The sequence below is a fragment of the Borostomias antarcticus genome (assembly GCF_949987555.1).
Source record: "Borostomias antarcticus genome assembly, chromosome: 2".
Classification (NCBI taxonomy): domain Eukaryota; kingdom Metazoa; phylum Chordata; class Actinopteri; order Stomiiformes; family Stomiidae; genus Borostomias; species Borostomias antarcticus.
In genome coordinates this window covers 38,500,936-38,523,478 of record NC_140235.1, presented here as the reverse complement: position 1 = coordinate 38,523,478, position 22,543 = coordinate 38,500,936, and the positions used below count along the sequence as shown (strand labels likewise).

The 22,543-nt window shown below is 50.9% G+C and overlaps 1 protein-coding gene across 4 annotated transcripts in view; it reads right to left on the bottom strand.

Moving 5' to 3' along the window:
• mast4 (microtubule associated serine/threonine kinase family member 4) overlaps positions 1-22,543 on the bottom strand; it is a 107,006-nt gene that overhangs the window by 23,428 nt on the left and 61,035 nt on the right. For 3 of the 4 annotated variants that reach the window (XM_084456122.1, XM_084456120.1, XM_084456123.1), the window contains 8 exons: positions 10,245-10,333; positions 6,818-6,887; positions 5,451-5,529; positions 3,481-3,635; positions 2,335-2,410; positions 1,586-1,795; positions 1,035-1,136; positions 412-544 (listed from right to left, as the gene is read on the bottom strand). In XM_084456122.1, coding sequence (XP_084312248.1) covers positions 412-544; positions 1,035-1,136; positions 1,586-1,795; positions 2,335-2,410; positions 3,481-3,635; positions 5,451-5,529; positions 6,818-6,887; positions 10,245-10,333 — 914 coding nt within the window. The remainder of the gene's footprint in view (positions 1-411; positions 545-1,034; positions 1,137-1,585; positions 1,796-2,334; positions 2,411-3,480; positions 3,636-5,450; positions 5,530-6,817; positions 6,888-10,244; positions 10,334-22,543) is intronic. The other variant, XM_084456121.1, reaches the window with a different exon arrangement.

Genomic DNA, 22,543 nt, shown 5'->3' with positions numbered 1-22,543 from the left:
TGCAGAATGGTAATGAGGAATCCTATAACCGAAGCCGCATAATTTGACTTTTCCATCAGACTAGAAGTATCTTCTCTTATATCGAGCAGAGTTTCATGAGTCAAGAGTGTGTTAGAAGTTAATTAAAATGTGATAAACGACTGCCTCAACTTAGAAACAGGATCAGGGAGACAATTTAAGCAGAAGCGCGGTGGTGAAAATGATTAATGGTTAAGCAGTCGCTGTCACCTACGTCAGGTCACCGATGGTGTCGTCCCCTGCAGACTGCAGCGAGCGTCAGAAGAGCTAGCTACTTCTACGTTATGACGCTGAGACCAGATGAGTTCGGCGTCACGAAGTTACACGTTTCAATTGAGTCATAGTTTTCCGATAATGCCACTGGGCGGCTGGGGTGACGAGCCGAACCAGTACCTTCCAGGGGGTCCCTGGTGAGGCCCAGCTGGCTGATGATGTAGCGGGGGATGTCGGTCTTGATGCCCTGGCCCTCCTTGGCGTGGCCCTCTGCTGCCTCCAGCAGGTAGTAGAACTCCTCCGGGTCGAACTCCTGAAGAAGCACCGACAGGTCAGATAATCGCGTCGTTAGGTAAATACAGCTCCATCCAGCACTGTGCATAATATATGGGCCCTGTTTGAATCCTTAAAAATAACTTCCTTCCTTCCTTCCCTCCTTCCCTCCTTCCTTCCTTCCTTCCCTCCCTCCCTCCCTCCCTCCCTCCCTCCCTTCCTTCCTTCCTTCCTTCCTTCCTTCCTTCCTTCCTTCCTTCCTTCCTTCCTTCCTTCCTTCCTTCCTTCCTTCCTTCCTTCCTTCCTTCCTTCCTTCCTTCCCTCCCTCCCTCCCTTCTTTCTTTTTCTTCCTTCCTTCACTTCACTTAAGTCCTTGATGTGATCTCTGATCTGACTGGATTGGTGAAAACAGGCGCTCCTCTCACACTAATCCTGTCGCGTCGGATCAAAGGCGGGGATTAAGGGAGCGTGCGTTTCCATTGGAGTTCAAAAGCAGCCAATCCGTGCGGACGTTCAGGCGAGAGGTTTACCAGGCATTCCAGGAGGCGCGCGGGACGGGCGATGACGATGAGGATCTTCTTCACCAGCTCCTTGATGAAGGTCACATCCTGGCTCTCCGACCTCTCCGTGGACTGGAACGACACACGCCGTCAACGTCTCACACACACACCGTCAACGCCTCACACACACACCGATTTTAGTGAACTCCGCTAAGAAAGGTAGCTCCTAAAACTGGAGCAGGGTTTCCCAACCTGGGGTCCGGGGCCCCCTGAGGGGGGGGGCGCCAACAATTGCAGGGGGGGGGGGGGGGGCACCAGGCCTCAAACAATTTGCGGCCTTAATATTAGCTAAACAAAATATTTGTCAAAGAATCATGTTATTGACGTCACACAGCAAATTCCATCAGGTGTAAGTGGGGGGGCTCTGGCGAAGAAAGGTTGGGGAACCCCTGCCCTGGAGGAACAGCGATGACATCCCATAATAAACACGGGTTTGGAATCGCGAGCCGAACGGAGAAAAAAACGGTCGCCGGCTCAAAACGGCCGCCGTCCGTCTCCCGGCGAGCGCGTCGTCCACCCACCTCCTGGAAGAGGCGCTCCAGCTTGTCGGTGAGCTCGCAGAAGTAGCGCGAGGTGATGTGACCCAGGCGGCTCTTCTCCAGGCAGTCCCTGGCCAGCTCGATCATCTGGTGGTGGGCGAAGCCCAGGACGCCGTCGGCCAGCGGGAGGACGATGTCCGGCGAGTTGCTGCGGATGATCTCCTGGATCCTCTCCTCCATCTGGGCCGTGGCCTGAGCGAGCGAGGGGGGAGGGGGGGGCAGAGCGGGTCAGAGGCTGTGGAAGGCTGGTGGTTTTACCTGACCGCCCCGCGGTGACCCGTCGCCTGACCCAGCTAGGGCTGTCCAGTAAGATCGATACAGAAAAACAACTACAGTATATTGTATATATTTTCCTTGATTGTATCGATTTTTCGAACAAACTTTTTTTTAGCACAATGGAAATATACAGAACAAGGCCTGTAATATATATATATATATAAATAAAATGATGGATTTAATTTAAAATGATGGATTGAATTCAATCATAGATACATTATTCATGTTTTAAATTGATGTAAAATATCCTTACATTCCCTCCACCCCCAGGGTCACCTATGTTGTATTTTCAGCTGTATTCTAAATGTTTCTGTATATTATGTGGAGTATCGCAATGTACTGCAATACGTGTTGTATCGTATGGCAGTGTATCGTGATATGACTCGTATCGTGAGGTCCGTGCCAGTTCTGGTCCCAGCTGGCGTTGGTGCTGTGTGTTGTGGGCGGAGCCTCACCTTAGGGAAGCGCTCCTTGTAGACATGATTCATCATGATAATCTCATGGTCGCAGCATGACGGGGATCTTCCAGGGCTGAAATCACCCACAACTCTGGTTAACAGCTGCTCTGGAGGAGCGCTGAGCTCGCTAGCAGATGAGAGCGTTAGTAGATCCATCTCTCTGTGTTCACGCTCCCCTCCCTCCCTCCCTCGCTCCATCCCTCCTTCCCTTCATCCCTCCCTCTCTCCCTCCATCCATCCTTCATCCCTCCCTCCCTCCTTCCCTTCATCCCTCCCTCCCTCCCTCCATCCTTCCCTTCATCCCTCCCTCCCTCTCTCCATCCCTCCTTCCCTTCATCCCTCCCTCCCTCCCTCCTTCCCTTCATCCCTCCCTCCCTCCCTCCCTCCTTCCCTCCCTTCCTTCCTTCCTTCATCCCTCCCTCCCTCCCTCCCTCCCTCCTTCCCTTCATCCCTCCCTCCCTCCTTCCCTTCATCCCTCCCTCCCTCCCTCCCTCCATCCATCCTTAATCCCTCCCTCCCTCCTTCCCTTCATCCCTCCCTTCCCCCCTCCCTCCTTCCCTTCATCCCTCTCTCCCCCCCTCCATCCATCCTTCATCCCCCCGTGTTCACGCTCCCCTCCCTCCCTCCCTCGCTCCATCCCTCCTTCCCTTCATCCCTCCCTCTCTCCCTCCATCCATCCTTCATCCCTCCCTCCCTCCTTCCCTTCATCCCTCCCTCCCTCCCTCCATCCTTCCCTTCATCCCTCCCTCCCTCTCTCCATCCCTCCTTCCCTTCATCCCTCCCTCCCTCCCTCCTTCCCTTCATCCCTCCCTCCCTCCCTCCCTCCTTCCCTCCCTTCCTTCCTTCCTTCATCCCTCCCTCCCTCCCTCCCTCCCTCCTTCCCTTCATCCCTCCCTCCCTCCTTCCCTTCATCCCTCCCTCCCTCCCTCCCTCCATCCATCCTTAATCCCTCCCTCCCTCCTTCCCTTCATCCCTCCCTTCCCCCCTCCCTCCTTCCCTTCATCCCTCTCTCCCCCCCTCCATCCATCCTTCATCCCCCCCTCCCTCCCTCCCTCCTTCCCTTCATCCCTCCCTCCCCCCCTCCATCCATCCATCCTTCATCCCTCCCTCTCTCCCTCCCTCCCTCCCTCCCTCCCTCCGTACCTGAGACTCCGTGAGCGCGGTCGCATGGGCGTGGCTCTCCGGCAGTCGTCCCCGGCGATGCTCTCGGTGCAGAAGTGCTTGGACAGGAAGTGCAGCTCGTCCGGCGTGGGCTGGAAGGGCAGCTGGTGGAGCTTCTCCTGTGATGAACAGGACGACTGGAAATGAAATGAATATACATTGGACAAGAAAAAGAAAAAAGAGGAAGAAATGGGAAGAGCCTAATGCTTTAAGTGGCGTTTCTTCTGGCGCGTACAGTAAGTGGACGCTTGCTTTACTGTACGCGAGAGACGTTTTGGAAATGCTTCCTTTTTCTGCACACTCACCAACCAACTGTAGAATAAATAGATACTGAGATGCTAATGCTAATTTATTCCTGAGAGATTACTCCGCTCCCAAATATAAGCCTCTTAAAACCTCGGAGGATTTATTAGCCGAACCTTGTTTGGATATCTTCAGTCAACTGCACCAACAACCTACTGTAAACAAACCCTTAACTAAAGCCTTCCTCTCCACCGTGCACAAAAACACAGCACGTGCATCAGCTACAACTGCTGCACCTAAAGAATTTACTGTGAAGACTCATCCAATTACTGTACATTAGCCTTCTTAATTGACTTGTGTCAGGGCAGGGCAGTTCTCTCTTTTAGAAGTGTGTGTGTGTGTGTGTGTGTGTGTGTGTGTGTGTGTGTGTGTGTGTGTGTGTGTGTGTGTGTGTCTGTGTGTGCGTGCGTGAGCATGCGTGTTAGTGTGTTTGTGGGTATGTGCGCGCACGTGTGTTTGTGCGTGTGTGTGTTAGTGTGTGTGTGTGTGTGTTAGCATGTGTGCATGTGTGTTAGTGCATGTGTGTTTGTGTGGACTGGCTGTGTGTCAAGGCCATGTTTACTCCTAAACAAATCTGTTGGCCCCCAGCAGCAGCTTGTGGTGCCATGAGTCACACAGGGGAGACGCTGGCAGGAGCATCTGTTCACCAGACATCACTAGCAGAGCCGTCCTTCAGACCTGGCTAGCAGAGCCCTCCTCCAGACCTGGCTAGCAGAGTCACTCCCAGACATCACTAGCAGAGCCCTCCTCCAGACATCGCTAGCAGAGCCCTCCTCCAGACCTGGCTAGCAGAGCCCTCCTCCAGACCTGGCTAGCAGAGCCCTCCTCCAGACCTGGCTAGCAGAGCCCTCCTCCAGACCTGGCTAGCAGAGTCACCCTCCAGACCTGGCTAGCAGAGTCACCCTCCAGACCTGGCTAGCAGAGCCCTCCTCCAGACCTGGCTAGCAGAGCCCTCCTCCAGACCTGACTAGCAGAGCCCTCCTCCAGACCTGGCTAACAGAGCCCTCCTCCAGACCTGGCTAGCAGAGCCCTCCTCCAGACCTGGCTAGCAGAGCCCTCCTCCAGACATCGCTAGCAGAGTCACCCTCCAGACCTGGCTAACAGAGCCCTCCTCCAGACATCACTAGCAGAGCCCTCCTCCAGACCTGGCTAGCAGAGCCCTCCTCCAGACCTGGCTAGCAGAGCCCTCCTCCAGACCTGGCTAGCAGAGCCCTCCTCCAGACCTGGCTAGCAGAGCCCTCCTCCAGACCTGGCTAACAGAGCCCTCCTCCAGACCTGACTAGCAGAGCCCTCCTCCAGACCTGACTAGCAGAGCCCTCCTCCAGACCTGGCTAGCAGAGCCCTCCTCCAGACCTGGCTAGCAGAGTCACTCCCAGACATCGCTAGCAGAGCTGCCCTCCAGACATCGCTAGCAGAGCCGCCACGGCCCATTGGCTAATGAGACGAAGCCGACCACATGAGACTCACACACTCAACAGTCTTGCTAGCATTGAAATGCTGATTCTGGATGGAACTGTGTAACGAATGAATTATTCATTAATGTGTTAATCTATCCTTTGTCCAGCAGTGTTTGACAGGGTCTGCCTGTTACTACGAGAGTGTGTGTTTTGTATTTGTGTGTGTGTGTGTGTGTGTGTAAGGCTACGTACAGAGACAGTGGAGCTGGGTGTGTTGGTTCCATAGCCAGAGGAGGGCAGTGAGGCCAGGGACCAGCGACGACCATCAGTCCTGGAGAAACACACACACACACGTTCATCAGTCCTGGAGAAACACACACACACACACACTGGTTCATCAGTCCTGGAGAAACACACACACACACACTGGTTCATCAGTCCTGGAGAAACACACACACACACACACACACACACTGGTTCATCAGTCCTGGAGAAACACACACACACACACACTGGTTCATCAGTCCTGGAGAAACACACACACACACACACTGGTTCATCAGTCCTGGAGAAACACACACACACACACATACACTGGTTCATAAGTCGTGGAGAAACACACACACACACACACACACACTGGTTCATCAGTCCTGGAGAAACACACACACACACTGGTTAATCAGTCCTGGAGAAACACACACACACACACACACACACACACACACACACACACAGGTTCATCAGTCCTGGAGAAACACACACACACACACACACACACACACACACACTGGTTCATCAGTCCTGGAGAAACACACACACACACACACACACACACACACACTGGTTCAACAGTCCTGGATGTGACGCACACAAATCCAGGTGGTTTGTAGTCCATTTGGGCTTGAGTTGGCAGCAATTTTTGTAAAGTTGGTTCTCACGACTGTCACTTTGTTAAGTTTTGATATGTTTTCATGCGAGAAAGTAAACCAGCAGATTCGAACTATGTGGTCAGTTTATCAAAATAATGCCTTTTTCCATGTCTGCTACGACATGGCATAGCTAGCTAGCCAGGCTCACCACCATATAAAAACTACAGCCAAGACGGGTCAACCACACCCACGGCTTCGCTATTGGTTGAGGGAGAACAATGTAGTCCAACATGAATGTACCAGTCTGCTCTGTGGCAATGACTATGAATCGCAACAATAAACACACACAATTAAATAGGATTAATGTTGAGTTAAGGTATAAAAAGAAGCAATTATTCAGGCTACTAGCGAAAAGGATATGACAAGCCCTTGACAAAGTCAGCGCAGAAGTTTGAAAAGCGCAGTTTGAAAAGCCTTTGAGGACATTGATTTCCTGAGCGATAAATGTGTCAGCTCAATTTTCAAACGGATATGCAAAAGACCTGTCAGAACCCATCTAGATCCAACCGTTACCGTTTGAAGAGCGAGAGCATGTCTCCACACGGTCTGACCTCTTTCAACAAAGACATAACATTTTTAGTGTTTCTGTTTAAAAAAATATATATATATAATAATAAGGAGAGTCAAAAATAGTGTTCTGATTACTGCGAACGTTGAGACGGGATTAAAAATGCACATCCTTCTTACCTTCGTGCGAAGGAGAAGTGGGCAGAGGCACTAGGAGAGAAGTTTCTGGGACTGTCTTGAGGACTTGTTCCTGCAATTCCAGAACGAGAAACAAAGACAATTAATTCCTTAGTCCCCTTTAAACAATAAGGACCAACATGCTTACAGTACATCTTTAAACATGTGCTTATTTCCTGGATCGACAGCCTAAACTGTCTGAAACTGAGGCTCTAATCCAACAGAGCGGCTTGAAGCACTAATGAAAGAATCAAATACATGTACATGCTTGGATCTATCAAGGGACATTCCACTCATAAAACATTACTAATTATTCCAACCCCGAAAATACAATCACACCCCCAAAAAGTTTCTGTTTGTAACCGCTGAATAATTCATTTCTACCCTCCAGCGTCAGACACCATAAAATGTGTGAATTCACCAAAGAGGTCCTGTGGGAAAGTGAGACATATTAATATCTCCACAAAGATGATATATTGTCTTTAAATGACAGCTGGTTCTACAGGCAAACAGGATGTGAATATTAAGTGACGTCTACGATGCGGAGCAGCTTCCACTGCTCTGTGGGAGCGCTAGCTGGGACTTCTGAGAGACAACGGTTGTATTCACCACAGCTGTCTGACAGGAACATAAAAAGCTGTGCTTCAGGAAATAAAATAAAAAGGAAAACGAGAGGGAGTCGCATGTTTATGCGGCTGAGTACAGTCGGCACATCCTTCGCACAACCGGTAAGTTTACCGGTAGATAAACACTAGTAAAAACACCGCAATTAGTAGCCATAACCAACGCAAAGACGACGAACGTTAACGACGACGTCAGAAACACAGGAGGCCGATACGCCGCAGTCCATGAAGACGCTGATCATTATGGCGGTGGGCTTCGCAGAGAACCCATCTACCCTACCGGGGAGAAGTCAAATTTCTCTCTCCATCCTCCATCTCTTCCTCACTCCATCTCTCCATCCACATGGGCTGCAGTGCATCCATTTATTACCCCAGCCCCTGCTGTTTTGTGGGGTAGCTTCAGGCTATTGGAGGCATTAAAGTGCGCAGGTTTCATCACGGCCCCCCAATTAGGTCTCGTGTTCCCTTACCAATAAGGTGTGAAGCCAACCCCTTTGTCCAACGTTAATTAGGCATAATTACCCCCGCCGCCGACGGAGAGAGTAAAGAGTTAATTAGCCAAGGGCATGGATGGCACCCCCTGTGACGGTAAAGAGGGGGCTTCTCAGCACCCGGGCGGACCACAGGCAGATGAAGAGTTTCTCGTTAGGTGGTGACGAATGTCACCCCTTTAATTGGCTTGTGATTTAATCACGCGCAGTCGATTAAAGGAAGTAAGTAATCGCCCGCTTTAAGGGTTAAGGGTCCGCCTACAGTAAAGAGGTGGTCGATGGAGGAGTAACATGCGACATGTGGGCCCAAACTGATCCCAGTACAGTGTATCTCATTGTACTAAATAGAGTTTGATCCAAACTGAGGGAAAGGCCTGATTCTAGATCAGACCTATTCTAATGCTGTACTGTAGGTTTAGCCAAACCTAAGCCAAAAACCTGAATAGATCATTTAGAATGAATCCCTTTCATGGAACCCTCAACAGTACTTTGGCCGTACTCCTGTTGCCTACAAACCAAAACAATAAGCATTACTTATAAAACCCTTTACTCAACGATGTGCTGTACAAAAAAATTAATTCTCTCTTTCAGCGTGAATGTGAAGGGCGAATCTTACCCAGAGTCCCCGTCATCCGTCTGCACCACACAGTGGAGTCTCCACACAGCTCGGTCAACTCATCGGCATAGCAATACTGGCTCATCCTGACGCCTGGGCTGCTGCTGCGATGTTTAAACCCCCGACTGGCCAACCGACTGACTGACTGACCGACTGCCTGACCAACTGACTGACTGACTGACTGACTGACCGACTGACTGACCAACTGACTGACCGACTGACTGACCAGCTGACTGACCAGCTGACTGGCCAACCGACTGACTGACTGACCAGCTGACTGACCAGCTGACTGACCGACTGACTGACTGACCAGCTGACTGGCCAACCGACTGACTGACCAGCTGACTGACTGACTGACTGACTGACCGACTGACTGACCGACTGACCGACCGACTGACCGACTGACCGGCCGACTGACCGACTGACTGGCCGACTGACTGACCGACCGACTGACTGACTTACTGCTCCGACCCAGGCCCCGTTATCGGCGAGCTCCGGGACAGGAAGTAAGACGCCCTGTAGTAATTGAAAGCACCCCTCCCCTCGGCCCCTGTGCATTTCCTTCCTGTGTGAGCCTCCGTTTCCGGGTCCTTCACAATCAAAATCACTGCCCCACGGCGACAGCAGGCTCCGCCCCCCACGCAGCGCCGGGGGGGGGGGATACTGGCCCCGACAAAGGCTTTTCCAGACGACGTCATCGACTCCTTATTCTGTTGTTACTCTGCTTTCCCAGCGCAGCCCGTCTCAAATCTCAACTGGGAGCTTCTCTCGTGATTTTTTGCACTTCTCGTCTCTTAACACCCACTTATAATCAATGGATTTTGGTGCAACATTGAAATCTGCTGCTTCGGTTGCTTTGCCACCTTTGTTGGATAAGACCGAGGAGGTAGCCTGGCTCCAGCCCCTGAATGTGAATTTTCAAAATGCGATTCAGAGTCTGGAAAGGCTGTCATCCAGAGTGATTTCTCGGTTGGCCAACCAGGCCAATCGGCGTCCTTTGAATGTGATGATGGGATAAAACCGCGCGACGTGATTGGTTAGACGATGAACCAATCGCTGAGGACTCCCTCTTCGGCGACGTCCCATCTCAGGAAACGGCTGCGACGGGAGCCTGCTCAGACTGAGCAATGAAGGGGAAGCGGAATGACCGAGTCTTGAGTGTCAGGCTTAATAGTCCCCAGACTACTTCCTCATTCACCACAGACAACGGCCTCTGTTCGGCGGCCCTCCTGACCGCTGCGCTCTGCTACCTCCCGAGGCCCCTGCGGTCGATCGACACGGTCACGGGCTCTTCTCTGTCCTGGCCCCGCAGTGGTGGAACGAACTGCCCACTGACGTCAGGACAGCAGAGTCGCTGCCCCGTCTTTCGTCGCAGGCTCAAAACTCACCTCTTCAACAAGTACTACCAGGATCCTCCCTCTTAAGCACCGATTGTATTTTAGATCGCTATTCTTGCACGTTGCCTTCAGCACTAGATTATGCTCTTAGTCGCTGGTTTTAGAAAGGAGATGCACTTGTGAGCTCGGGCAAGTAGTACATTGGCTTTTCCTACGTTAAATGCAATTATTGTTAGTCGCTTTGGATACAAGCGTCTGCTAAATGACTAATGTTCAGGAGACCTCAGTCTTTCCCTGCGAGTACGACAACACGACCACTTCACACACACACATCCAAACACATGATTGTAGGGTCAGTCTTACCTGTATGTGATGATAGAGGGGAGTGGGGTCGAGGCAGCGCCGATGACTGACCACTTCCTATTAGGCTCTTCCTGTTGCTCGTCCTGCAGCTATGAGAAACACAGACGATAACGTTGGACGGGCCACAGAACAATCCAGAACATTCACCGTTCATTCTACAGTATCAACCCCTCTAGAGACGATGAACCTCATTTACCAACGCAGTTACAAAGACGTGAAGAACACATTTCTTGGCCGGCAGTTCTTGGCCAGTCAGCAGGATCCAGAGGAATACACAGTCATGTCCCCCCCCCCCCCATTTAATTTTATTTATACAAGAAAAATGTATAATACAAAAACACAAGGAATTAAAATACTTTTGAGTCCTACTCAGCAAAAACGCTGGTTTGCAGAGGGTTCGTGCAGCTGAAGAAATAGCAGACCGGCTTGAAGATAAGGACATTTTAAGAGACATTTAGAAGATGGGAAAATTAGGAGATTTTGGTTAAACCTATATGGCAGGCTACTGTATTTACTGTACCGCCAGCTCACCCAACTTAGTGACTGCAGACTTGCCTCTCCAGTAGGAAGTGCTTAAACAGCACAGGCCAACAGAAGATGAGATTCTAAGTAAGCGTAGGGGAACCTCATTATAACCCCCGTCCTGCGCCCCCATCCTCATTATAACCCCCATCCTGACCCCCAGCGTGGAGCTGACGGGCTGCCTCAGCAACATGAGCAGCGTATTCATAACGATAATAGCCCTCATTATGGCCTACGGATGGGCCGCGTCTGAGGAGTATCAAACACGCTGAAGGCATGATTCCACAAATACTTCGACACACAACACTGGGAGCAATCTTCAAACAACGCAAAGCTGCAGTGGTTGAAAGCGAGTTTTTCTAGCAGGGATTCGTTTTTTGGCAGGAAGATAGAGGCACGGTTTCATTTGAGAAAGAATGCGCCCCCCCAAAAAAGTTCTATGCCAACAATTGGAACATCTCCACAATAATATTCATGCTCCACTTACTACCGTACTACCATAGGGCAGAATAAAGCAGGCCGCTATTACCCCACAAAGCCAACCAAATCAAAACATGTCACCTGACACCATGTAATCAAGTAAGAAGACGAATTAATGATTTTATCTGTATTCTACCTACATACCATCTGTGTCTCCTCCACCATCTGTACCAAGTATTGGTCCCAGGCTGTTGCATCCCACACACTGCCCTATGTAGACTTTGCCTCTAGCTGATTTGAGTTTGTATCTTTAAAGTTTTTTTACTCAAAAGCCTCGTGGTCCATTCCTGGTTCTGGTACTGTGGGTCCAGATGTCGTCCTGGCCAGACAGCCCTACCTACAGTACGCACAGCACCGCTCTGCCGCACGGCGCCGACGGTGTTCGCTGAAGGGCATGCTGGGTACAGCGGCCCTCCCCCTCACACGCTTACCGCTGACAGATCGGATCCTCTTATCCATCGGGCTTAAGAGGAGACGGAGCAGTCGCCTCCCCCCTCTGACTAGGCAAGAGACGCTCACACACACACACACACACACACCTGGGGCCGTCGGTGTGCGACTTGGCCGACTCCCCTGCTGTGACTCAAACAATCCTAATGACTCATGGACATATCTAATCTACAGATATGTGATAATGCAGACTGTCCTTCACTATCACTGACGAACACAGACTCATAATCTATGTCAAACTGCATTATAGCTCTCAGATACAGAAGCACCCAGACTGGAAATACAGAATTCCTCCCCCCCCCAAAAAAAATCCACTGCAAGGTGAGACGTCAATGACGTACAGTAGGTTAGATAATCTGCTCGGAGATTATGCCGACTCACATCGGAGGCTACGCTGGCGCCACAGCACGTTTTATACAGGAAATAAGAAAACATCCACTTCCTTCCAGTCCTACGGCGTCAGAGAGCTCAACGTAGTCGAGCAGCAGAGTGCAGCGTGTCGCATGGTTAGAGGGCTGACTGCTTTCTCAGAGGCAGTGCTGGTAGAACGTGGAGCGATCGTGTGTGTGTGTGTGTGTGTGTGCGTGTGTGTGTGTGTGTACAGCATGTGTGTGCGTTTGTACGTCTGTGTGTTTGTAAGAGAGAATTAGACAAAGCAAGAGGAGTGAAACAAAGAGGGAAATGTGTGTGTGTTGGAAAGAGCGAGAGAGCGAGGTGTTTTGTGTGCGTGTGTGTGCGCGCATACTGCAGGTGCAGTGGCAGGTCATATTCTCACAGTGTACACACACACACACACACACACTTGTCTGTTATGGTGAGGCAGTTGCTACAGGTGTTGTTGTGGAGCCCCTGGCACTCTGATCTGTCACGGTGAACAGACTCCGCCCTGTGAGAAGATGGAGTCTTTCATGTGGTCTTTTTGCATTGTTCACCCTCCAACACCGAACACTACTCATCTGGCTCCTCCCACTGTACATTCTCACTGCACTGTGTTTATTTATTCGTTTATTTATTCAACTGGATCCCCATTAGTTGCCACCGGGGTAGAAACTATTCTTCCTGGAGTCCACATATAAAATACAAACACCAACATACACAAACACATTACCCAAAATCCAATGCGCACCCAACCCAGCACCCCCAAGATCACCCCTTACCCGTTCAGCACCCTCTCAAACTCAAGACACTATTCACATGATGTAGGCTATTTCCCAGACATATAATACAAACACAACCCAGAGATGAAAAAAGCCTTGCTTCTCCTGAATAACAGTCTAATTAGCAGACGGCCCAAGGTCAGCTTAATTGACGACGGAACCTATTTCCCCCCCCATCTTCAACTCCCAAAGAGGGCAGGGAGAACGAGAGGAAGAGCATAGCGACCGCCGTTGTCATGGCTCCGGGAGTGCAGCCGCGAGCGCGTATCCGACGGGGGGGGCGGCGGGGGGAAAGTTCCAGCGAGGGCCCCGGTTCCCCGGTTCCCCGGTTCCCTCAGACACAGACCCTAAGAATAGGCTCCTAATGATTACTAACGAGAGCATCTCTACTGCCGTGTTTCTTGGCTACTTTGCGCGAGCGTGATGGATCGCCGCGGTCCGCCCGGCCAAACGTAACTGAATTATGCATCGCGTAATTGAAGGGATTCTGCCGGTTGGACCATTTGCATTTTTGTGAATCGATAACCATATGTTACCCTGGGCGAATCGTACCTGCAGCAACGAAGGGAGACCTTGGGATATGGGGGGCGAGGGGGCTGGTAGAATCTTATTCTGTCCTCGTTGGAGAGCGCCGTTTGTTGGTGTGAATACAGCCGCGCGTATTATTACGTACATTGTGCAGATGGTTTCAGGAAATGAATCACATTAGAGGGGCGTGAATCAATAGTAGAACGGCTTTACAGGAGGACACGTGGACGTAGAGGACACAGTAGGACGCCTCGCATCGTACATGCGGGATAATTAGTTTATCCTCGCCTCATTAGCGCGTGCGTGTGTGCGCGGTCATAATAAAAAGACACAGTCGCATTAGTTCACGCCTTCTGTGTTTTAATCAATTTCCAATAGTTTCAAAATAGTCGTATGAAGATGGATGATTTTGGGGTAACCTTCCAAACCCCCGCATCCCTGTTCACTAGTGGCACATTTTCCCACAAAACTGAAACATTTCTCTGCCGAACATCTAAGCTCATTTAAATGGTAAATGGACTGCACTTATATAGCGCTTTTCCACCTTAGCATCACTCAAAGCGCTTTACAATGGCCTCTCATTCACCCATTCACACACACATTCACACGCCAATGGCGGTAGCTGCCATGCAAGGTGCTAACCTGGGGTTAGTGCTAATTTGGGGTTAGGTGTCTTGCTCAAGGACACTTCGACATGTGGACAGTCGGAGCTGGGATTCGAACCGCTGACCCTTCGATCATTGAACGACCCGCTCTACCAACTGAGCTAGAGCCGCCCCCACAAGAGCTGTCCTGAGAACGGTTCATCATGTCATTCCCAACGCAAAATCCATGAAACGGCACGGGACGAGGGGTTTGGTTGAGCCAAGTCATCATCTGCGCGAAGCTATGACACAGACCATCGGGATGGTGAGTGAGATGATAACGTCCGATTCGCAGGTGCTCAGTCAAAGAGGATCGGATTTAGTGGAGGCTATTTATACCTGCGTACTTTAGGATTAAGCTCGGAGAGCGCCACACTCCCGCCCCTACTGTAGCTCGCACTCACTCCCACGTCCCCTCCCTGTAGCCCCACCCAAAACAGTTTAGGGGCACTTAGAGAACCCAGCCCTGCCACTCAAAACCGCCCATTTGAGTCAGAGTGATGATTATAGGCCTATCCGAATTATCTTAGTGAGGCAAGACAACACAGCTCTATGACAACCAAGCACAGCTGCCATGTTGATGTGAGCTTTGTACCGAACAGCCTGGCAGCCCAGCCCTAGCTGAGAGGAGAGAGAGAAAGAGAGATAGAGAGAGAGAGAAAGAGAGAGAGAGAGAGAGAGAGAGAGAGAGAAAGAGAGAGAGAGAGAGAGAGAGAGAGGGGGGGGGGGGTGTTTAACTAGGCTCTAAAGAGAGGATGAAGGAGTCCTTGGGCAGAGATGACAGGGAGAAAGTAGGCCAGTGTTGAGTCTACTGTACTGCAGATGTGTGAGATTCCTGGACCGGGTCCAATGCCAGTCTCAATGATATGCAAAACTCCTCTGCCTCATTCAAGCCATTGCTGTGCTCCAGTGACATCTGCTCCGACACCAGACAGTAAGAATTCGCTTTCAAAAGAAAATAAAAAAACAATATTTAAATGTCAAAACGGTGAGGGTTTTGTTTTATCTAACGGGACCGAACTGAATTTTGTCCCGCTGTCGTACTGTCTGTACAAACTCTTTTTTTTCCAGGGACGTTGCAAAATGAAACGGCAATTCATCTTTATTTGTGTCAATAAAACTTTTGAATGTCTTCGCTTATAGCCTGCACTCTCTTTTTATGGTTAGTTGCAGCTTATAAAAATAGATTCCCTCTTTATAGCACTTTCTACAAAGAAAAGCCGCAGCCTGTCTTAACTCGACCCATGATGGCAATAACAGGCATCATAACTCCTCAGTCTTTGGGCTTTGCTTCCTTGTCACTTGTCACTGCTGTGTGAGCTGAACTGGCATAACCCCAATATCACAAACATCTCCTCTACAAACAAGGCGAAGACACACAGTCTCTCTCTCTCGCACGCACACACACACACACACACACACACACACACACACACACACACACACACACACACACACACACACACACAGACACAGACACAGACACAGACACAGACACAGACACAGACACATACACATACACATACACATACACATACACATACACATACACATACACATACACATACACATACACACACACACACACAGTAGGCAATGTTATCAAAACCACTGAACAGTTCCATTTTAGTGCAGGCCACTTTAAGGCATTGGGGATTCAACTGTCATGAAAAAGCTCTACTAAAACTAAACTGTTCAGATGCATGGCATATCAAAAAAAAAAAAAATCCACATCCCATCATACTGTATAATCGACGATGACACCAGAGTCCGAGGTCATGTCCATTTAATTCCAAACGCTAAATTTATCAGAAATGATTCGAAGCATCATTCCAATACCATGTAAAGGGCAGCCCTGTGAGTGTGTCATCGTGTCATTCTGGAAGCTTCTCACTTCCCAGCTCAGGACATGACCAGCGGTCTCAGCGCCCCCACATGGGAAATCTCACCCATCTGTCCGTAATCAAACAATCACTTATCTGATCACTGCTGAGTCCAACATAAACACATGCTCGTTCACAGCCCCCAGAGGGCCAGTCATGGACCATGACCTCTGACCCCGGCCATCTACACCGACGGCATTCATCTCAATGTGTTTCACTCTGTAAAATCATTGTTTTCGTACCGACAGCCGTGTGGACCGCAGATGAGAGGAATAGATAAGAAAGTAGTACAGCATGTTCTGAGTTTATCCATTTGATATTAGGGTAAGCTCTTCTGTGTTATGAAATGGGTCAGGCCATGGATTAAAAATAATTACAGTTGGATGGGCTGGACCAGAAAAAGCAACATACTGTATAAAGAATTGAAAGAACTGGTATTGTATGAACAAACACACTGTATACTGTGGTATGAACACATACTGTGGAACTGCATAGAAACATACTGTACAGTATACTGTGGTATTGTACTTGCTAACCAAATGGATGGTAGAGTAATTAAAGGTAATCAAAAAGAACAATAAACAAAAAAATCAACGAATGCTAATTGCTAATGTCTTTCCAAAACACAAAATCAGAGGAACAATGTCCCAATTGTCTCGTCTGACCTTCCTAGAAACGCCGTCTCTCCATTAGAAGGCGATGGGCTAATCAGAGGAAAGTAAGTACACATCCATTGTTGTAAAAAGCGCATGATCTGAAGGATACAGCCTTGATAGCGATCCCAGCTTTCACCGAGCAATAAAACTCACAAAGCAAGCCACGCACGTTAGGGAAGCAGCTCCCGTCTTATTGTTCCAGTCGAAGGTCATGTAACATCTCCAGTGACCCCCAAGCACAACGTTCTCTTCACCAGTCACCGCCCTGACCCTAACCCTAACCCTAACCCTAACCCCAGTGAGGGCAGTAACACCAACAACGTACTTCTCACGGTTTTACCTTTGGGAGCGTCGGAGTCTGGATCCGCTGAAGAAGTGCGGCATGTTAAAGTCGGAGAGGACCGTCCACGGGCTGGAGTCGGACATGGTTGTCGAGGTCACGCCGGCCCCCGGGGGGCGGAGGGTGGAGAGGGGGGGGCGGGGTTTCTCAGCAGACCCGGGGACGAGAAGCGGCGGGCGACACACACATCCCCCCCCCACCTCGCAGAAGCCCTGCCGACGCACGCTCCGAAAACAACCTTCCTCCTCCGGTCCGAACTCGATCTACCCCAGAAACATCCGCGGCGTAAAACCCCCTCCCTCGCAGCCGGCGCGGTGTCCTCTACTGTCCTAAAAACCCAAAACGGCGTGGGTCCCGTCTGTCGCCCTGCTCCGCCTCTGCGCCTGAGATCCCACACGTTTGGAGCGGCTGACTTTTTTTCTCGGTCGTTTCCCCTGCCTCCCCGCGTGGCTGTGCTCTCTCTGTATCCCGTCCGCACGCCCTTCTCATTCCCCTTCGACGCGCCACCTATCATGTAACCGGCATCTACCACTTCGCATCCCGGGGCGGGGGTCGAGTCGGTCGCCGAGACTCGTTCGTGCCTTTCGCAATCCGACGCCCCTGTGTCACGAACCCCCCCCCCTCCCCCTGGGGGCCGGGGTATCGAACGGTTCCGGTTTGGAAACGGGATCGTGGTGCTTTTTCCGCGGGAGTCCTCTCCCGAGACACCCCTCCTTCCCCGGGCTCGGACGGCCGGTTGGTGCCGACCCGGTCGTCAGTGCTCACCTGGACTCCTGCACCTTTGATCTGCCTGGTCTCGTGCTGTCTGGTCTAGCCTATAGGCAGATAAGAGGGCCGGGGGGAGGGGCTACCGAACTACAGATACCGTACGTCAGCTCCGATCCTACTCGCGTTGACCTTTGACACTGCGCTTCCACAGATAAAAAAAATGCTCTTTGAAAGAGAGACCCGGTCGAAAGGCGAGAGAGTTACAGAGATATGAGAGTGTGTGTGCCTGGCAGGGATCCCACGCTCTAGTCTCCCAGAACCCACCCTAAAGCCCGGCTACATACAGTCGTGGGCGTGGGTCGCACACACACACACGCACCAAACACACACACACACACACACACACTCAGTTGGCAGTTGGCTGTTGAATGTGCTTGAGCGAGCGTATATGTGCGAAAAGGGGGCCCAGAGGGCGGGGTTTGTGGGGGGGGGGAGGGGGGGAGCCACGTGCTGCTGAACAGATGCCACGTGAGCGAGTAAACAGTGATGTCATCCGCGCTTATCTCACACCCCCGGCGTTCACCTGATGAGCCGGTCCAGACAAGACGCACCGACGGGGGGGGGGGGTCCAATCCCCGCCCCCGAGTTGGCGGAGAGCCAACTCCAGCACCGCGGATCGGCCCCGGCGTCGCGCCGAGACGCTGGCCTCGTTATCCCCCCCCCTCCCCGCTCCTGACCTGCGATAAGAGAGCGTTAATAGTCCGGGCTCGGCGCTGGCGTCAGCCGGCCCCGCCCCCTTCAGGCCCGGGGAGCGGCGTCCCAGAGGGCCGGTGTGACGGCGCCGGCTCTAATTACGGCTCTGCTCTCCTTCGCTGGCCCACATAAGAGACGGGGATTTAAAGGCACAAACCGCCGGACCGCACCGGTCCGATGGAGACGTGCGGATCGGGTCAGATGATGGTCTAAAGCAGTGGTTCCCAACCTTTCTCCCCTCCCCCCCCCCACCCCCCCCCGTCGTTGTGAACGTCCAGTTTACGTCCTACGGAGGTCAACAGTAGAATTGTACTGTAGCTTTTGACCCTATCAGACATAACCATGTATTTTGTTATAGCTGCTGTGTGACATGTCAATGACATGATTCTTTTACTAATATTTGTCTAGCTAAACGTGATATTACGGCCTCAATTTATCTGAGGCCTGGCGCACCCCCCCCCCTGCGATCGTTGGCGCCCCCCTAAGGGGGGTCCGGACCCCAGGTTGGGAAACCCTGGTCTAAAACAAGCTGACTATCTGACTAACCCTAACCCGAGCGTGGTGAGTTAATGTGAGGCTCCCCCTCTCTTTAAAAACACAAGGGTTTCATTGATTTGCTTCGTTCGCAGTCCTGTATCTCAGACTGCTGACTGGTGTCTAGTAAGCGTCTATAACCTTTGTTTATAGTGATTTACTAAGAGGGGGGAAATCTTCGATCATAGGTACCTGCGTACCGACCTACGAGTAGCGAAAACCAGGCTATTTCAAGATGCTTCGTACACAAAGAACTCACAGTATGTGGCTTAATATTTCGGGGGCAAACGAGAATTCTGTGCGGCGCGGCAATTAGCCGCGGACGCTAATCTGTTCCAGTTCCCTAATCCTGATTACATTTCACCATCCTCTCTGAAATCACAGTGCGGCCGTATTGTTCCGATACTGTGGATGGTATTCCACAAGGGGGGAGGACACTGACACCAAACTCTTGACTTCAAAGGCCCTGGAGCCGGTAACATGATAGCTGGTGTTTACAAATTCATGCCTTGCCTGGCGCAGGCCTAGTTAAGGAGCAAGATTTCAACAGCCAGCCTTATTGAAGGTGGCTAGAAAGCTAATTGGCTAATGCGGCCGGCGATGACCTACTACGGATGTACAAGCCGTGAGTCTGAGAGGGGACCTATTACCCAATCACAAAGGGTTTCCATCCCCGGGACTAGCCACTAACGAGGAGGCTCCTGCGGGTGTGGATGAGGTTCACTTGAATGTGAGCCAGCCGCCCGGTAAGAGTGACTCAGACCAGAGGGGCTTCGGAGGTACAGGAACATGAGGGGGGGGTCATCAAGGGCTCTGTGCATTCACATATACAAAATGACTGTTGTTCTTCCCATTCAAAAGGTCACTCCTCGCTGGAAAAAAAAACAGATGATGGATGTGAAAACTGTACATACTGAACTGATCTTTTCTCAAACGTATCAATCACTACGGTGTACAGTACAGTCGCCTACCACTCCGGGAAACTCGTTATAATCGTCACATTTCAAATTGCAAATGGACTCTATTCAAATGGAACGTATCAATCAGGCAAAGAAAACTGCAGGTTTCAGAGAACAGAACCGAGCTCGTTCCCCTTTTGTTCCGACGCTTACCCCAAGGACACGGGGGGGGGGGGGTGGTGGAACCGTGAATATGTAAACATTCGCTAACCGGGGTTCTGATCCCAACAAAAGAGGCGCGGGTTCAAAAGAGGCCCTGAATATGCAGGAGCTGAGGGGAGAGAGAGGGAGGGAGGGAGGGAGGGAGGGAGGGGGAGAACCGCGGGAACAAAGCGTGATTGAGATGCGTTCGGAGGACGAGCGCTCCCATAGACCGGGGGAGAGGGACAGGGTGACCCGCTCGCTCAGACATCATTAGAGCGCCGAGCAGGGAACTCTGGGAGAGAGGGAGAGAGAGAGAGAGAGAGAGAGAGAGAGGGGGGGGGCGGGGGGGGAGAGAGAGAGAGAGAGAGAGAGAGAGAGAGAGAGAGGGAGGGAGGGAGTGAGTGAGAGAGAGAGAGAGAGAGGGGGAGAGAGAGAGGGAGAGAGAGAGAGAGAGAGAAAGAGAGAGAGAGAGAGAGAGAGAGAGAAAGAGAGAGAGAGAGAGAGAGAGAAAGAGTGGGGGAGAGGGAAACACTGGGGGAACCAGTCATGTCTCTAACCCCCCCCAAACCCAACCCCCCTCCAGATTATACGCTATCCCTTTGAAGTGCCACATGGACGGGGCTGCAGCCGCCCAAGATCCCCCCCGCCCCCCCCCCCGCTGACCAGACCGATTCTTGGAGCGTTTAACCAGACCTCATCATTACAAGGCGAGCTCAGGGCACGGAAGTCTTCCTCATGAGGCGTTTCATCTTCATGATGCGCCACCGCAGCGCAAAATCAGAAGCCGCGCAACAAACAGCGATGTTTACATCGCGACGCGTCGCAGCCTAGAATCGCGCTCAATCCCGTTTCACGCTTTCAATCTCGCAAGGATCCAGACAGATTCAGAGCATCTCTGACTTTGATCTGTCACGATTCCACAAATCCTACGCAGCACTTGAAAGAGGGCCGCGCGCCAGACAGCCCCAACGGGAAGGGGGAGATGGGAGAAGCTGTGACACTAAGAACATTATCTAAGCAACTGTGTCCCCCCACTCTGTTCAAAGACGTTTCAGTGGTGCCGTGTTTTAAGTATGTACCCGAAAGCCCGCTTCGATCGCGGCGCGGCTTAGAAACCGACGCCGATGCGCCCCCCCCCTGTGTGACGGGACCTCCCTCCGACCCGCCGGGCTCCTAAAAAAAACAAGATGGCCGACAGCCGCGCGCTTACCTCCAAAAATGAAAGGCGTGCAGAGGGCTGCAGGGGCTGCAAGGGCTTGTGGGAGTCGGGCTCAAGCTCCGGGGCGTGAGGCTGGAAGTCAGAGTGAGGCTTTGGGTGAACAGTGATCCTTAAACAACAGTGGGTTTTACAGAGGACAGTGTCCCCCCCCCCCCGCTCTCTGAGGGGTCGCCCCCGCCGCGAGGTGACAGGGCTGAGGTATGAGACGCACAGACCCTGCCGCGCTCTCTGACACACATTAACCACACAGCAGCAGCATGAATAACAGATGACGTCCTTCGAGATCAAAAAAATGGTGTTTCGGAAACAGGTTACCAAGGCAATGTCTGCAAAAGGCACTGTGTTAAAACGCCCAATGTTAGTCATTTTTTAATATATCGGTATCGGTCCGATGTGCAAAACAGGGCCGATGTGAACAGCAGATAATTATTTGTCTTGCTGCTGTTGTGTGTGTTGTTTTTGAGGGGAAATGTGGTAAATCTAAGATTTATCGGCTTTTCCGAATGTTTTGGTAATGGAGACAGTGTTTCCATGTGTTTTTCAGTATGTATAACATTATATTATCATAGAAACTTGTTTTTATACAGAACATATCGACATCGGTAAATATCGGATATCGGCCATAACAGTAATGTTAATATCTGTTATCGGTATCGGCCAAAATGTTCATATCGGTGCATCCCTACTTCTAAACCCACCTCCCTCCACAGAGACGGAGGGAAGCCAAAGGAGAAACAGGCACAGTTTGTACCCCTTTCATACTTTTTTTCAAGGCTGTGAGAAGGCAATTATGCAGAGCGCTACTTATCAAACTGTACTGACAAAGATGAAACTCCTTCATAAAGGAGATTGCTTCATCCCTCAGATCCCGAGGTTTAGAAGAATGGCGGCCATCTTTTTAGTTGATAAGTTAACATCGCTCACTATAATTTTAGCTTTAGTTGGATTATTCATACAAAATAGCCTTCAATTCACAGAACATTGCTTCCATACTGTATTATCGGTATAACACTGTTATTATCAGTTATCAGTATTACACTGTTATTATCAGTTATCATAAGTATTACACTGTTAAAGCATCACTCACGCAAGGCCGAATCACATCTAAGCATACACATATCTGAATCCCAATAAGATGAAGTATGAATCTAACTACAGTATACATACATGTCTGTCCTGTACTGTATGTGTGTCACATGCGTATCACGGTATGTGAAACCTGAGACCAGGAAAACATAAACAGTTGCCTTGGTAACCCTGTGAAAACCCTTTTGACCGATCTGGTCGGACGTTTTACCGAGCGTGAACACCTTTAGCGTTCG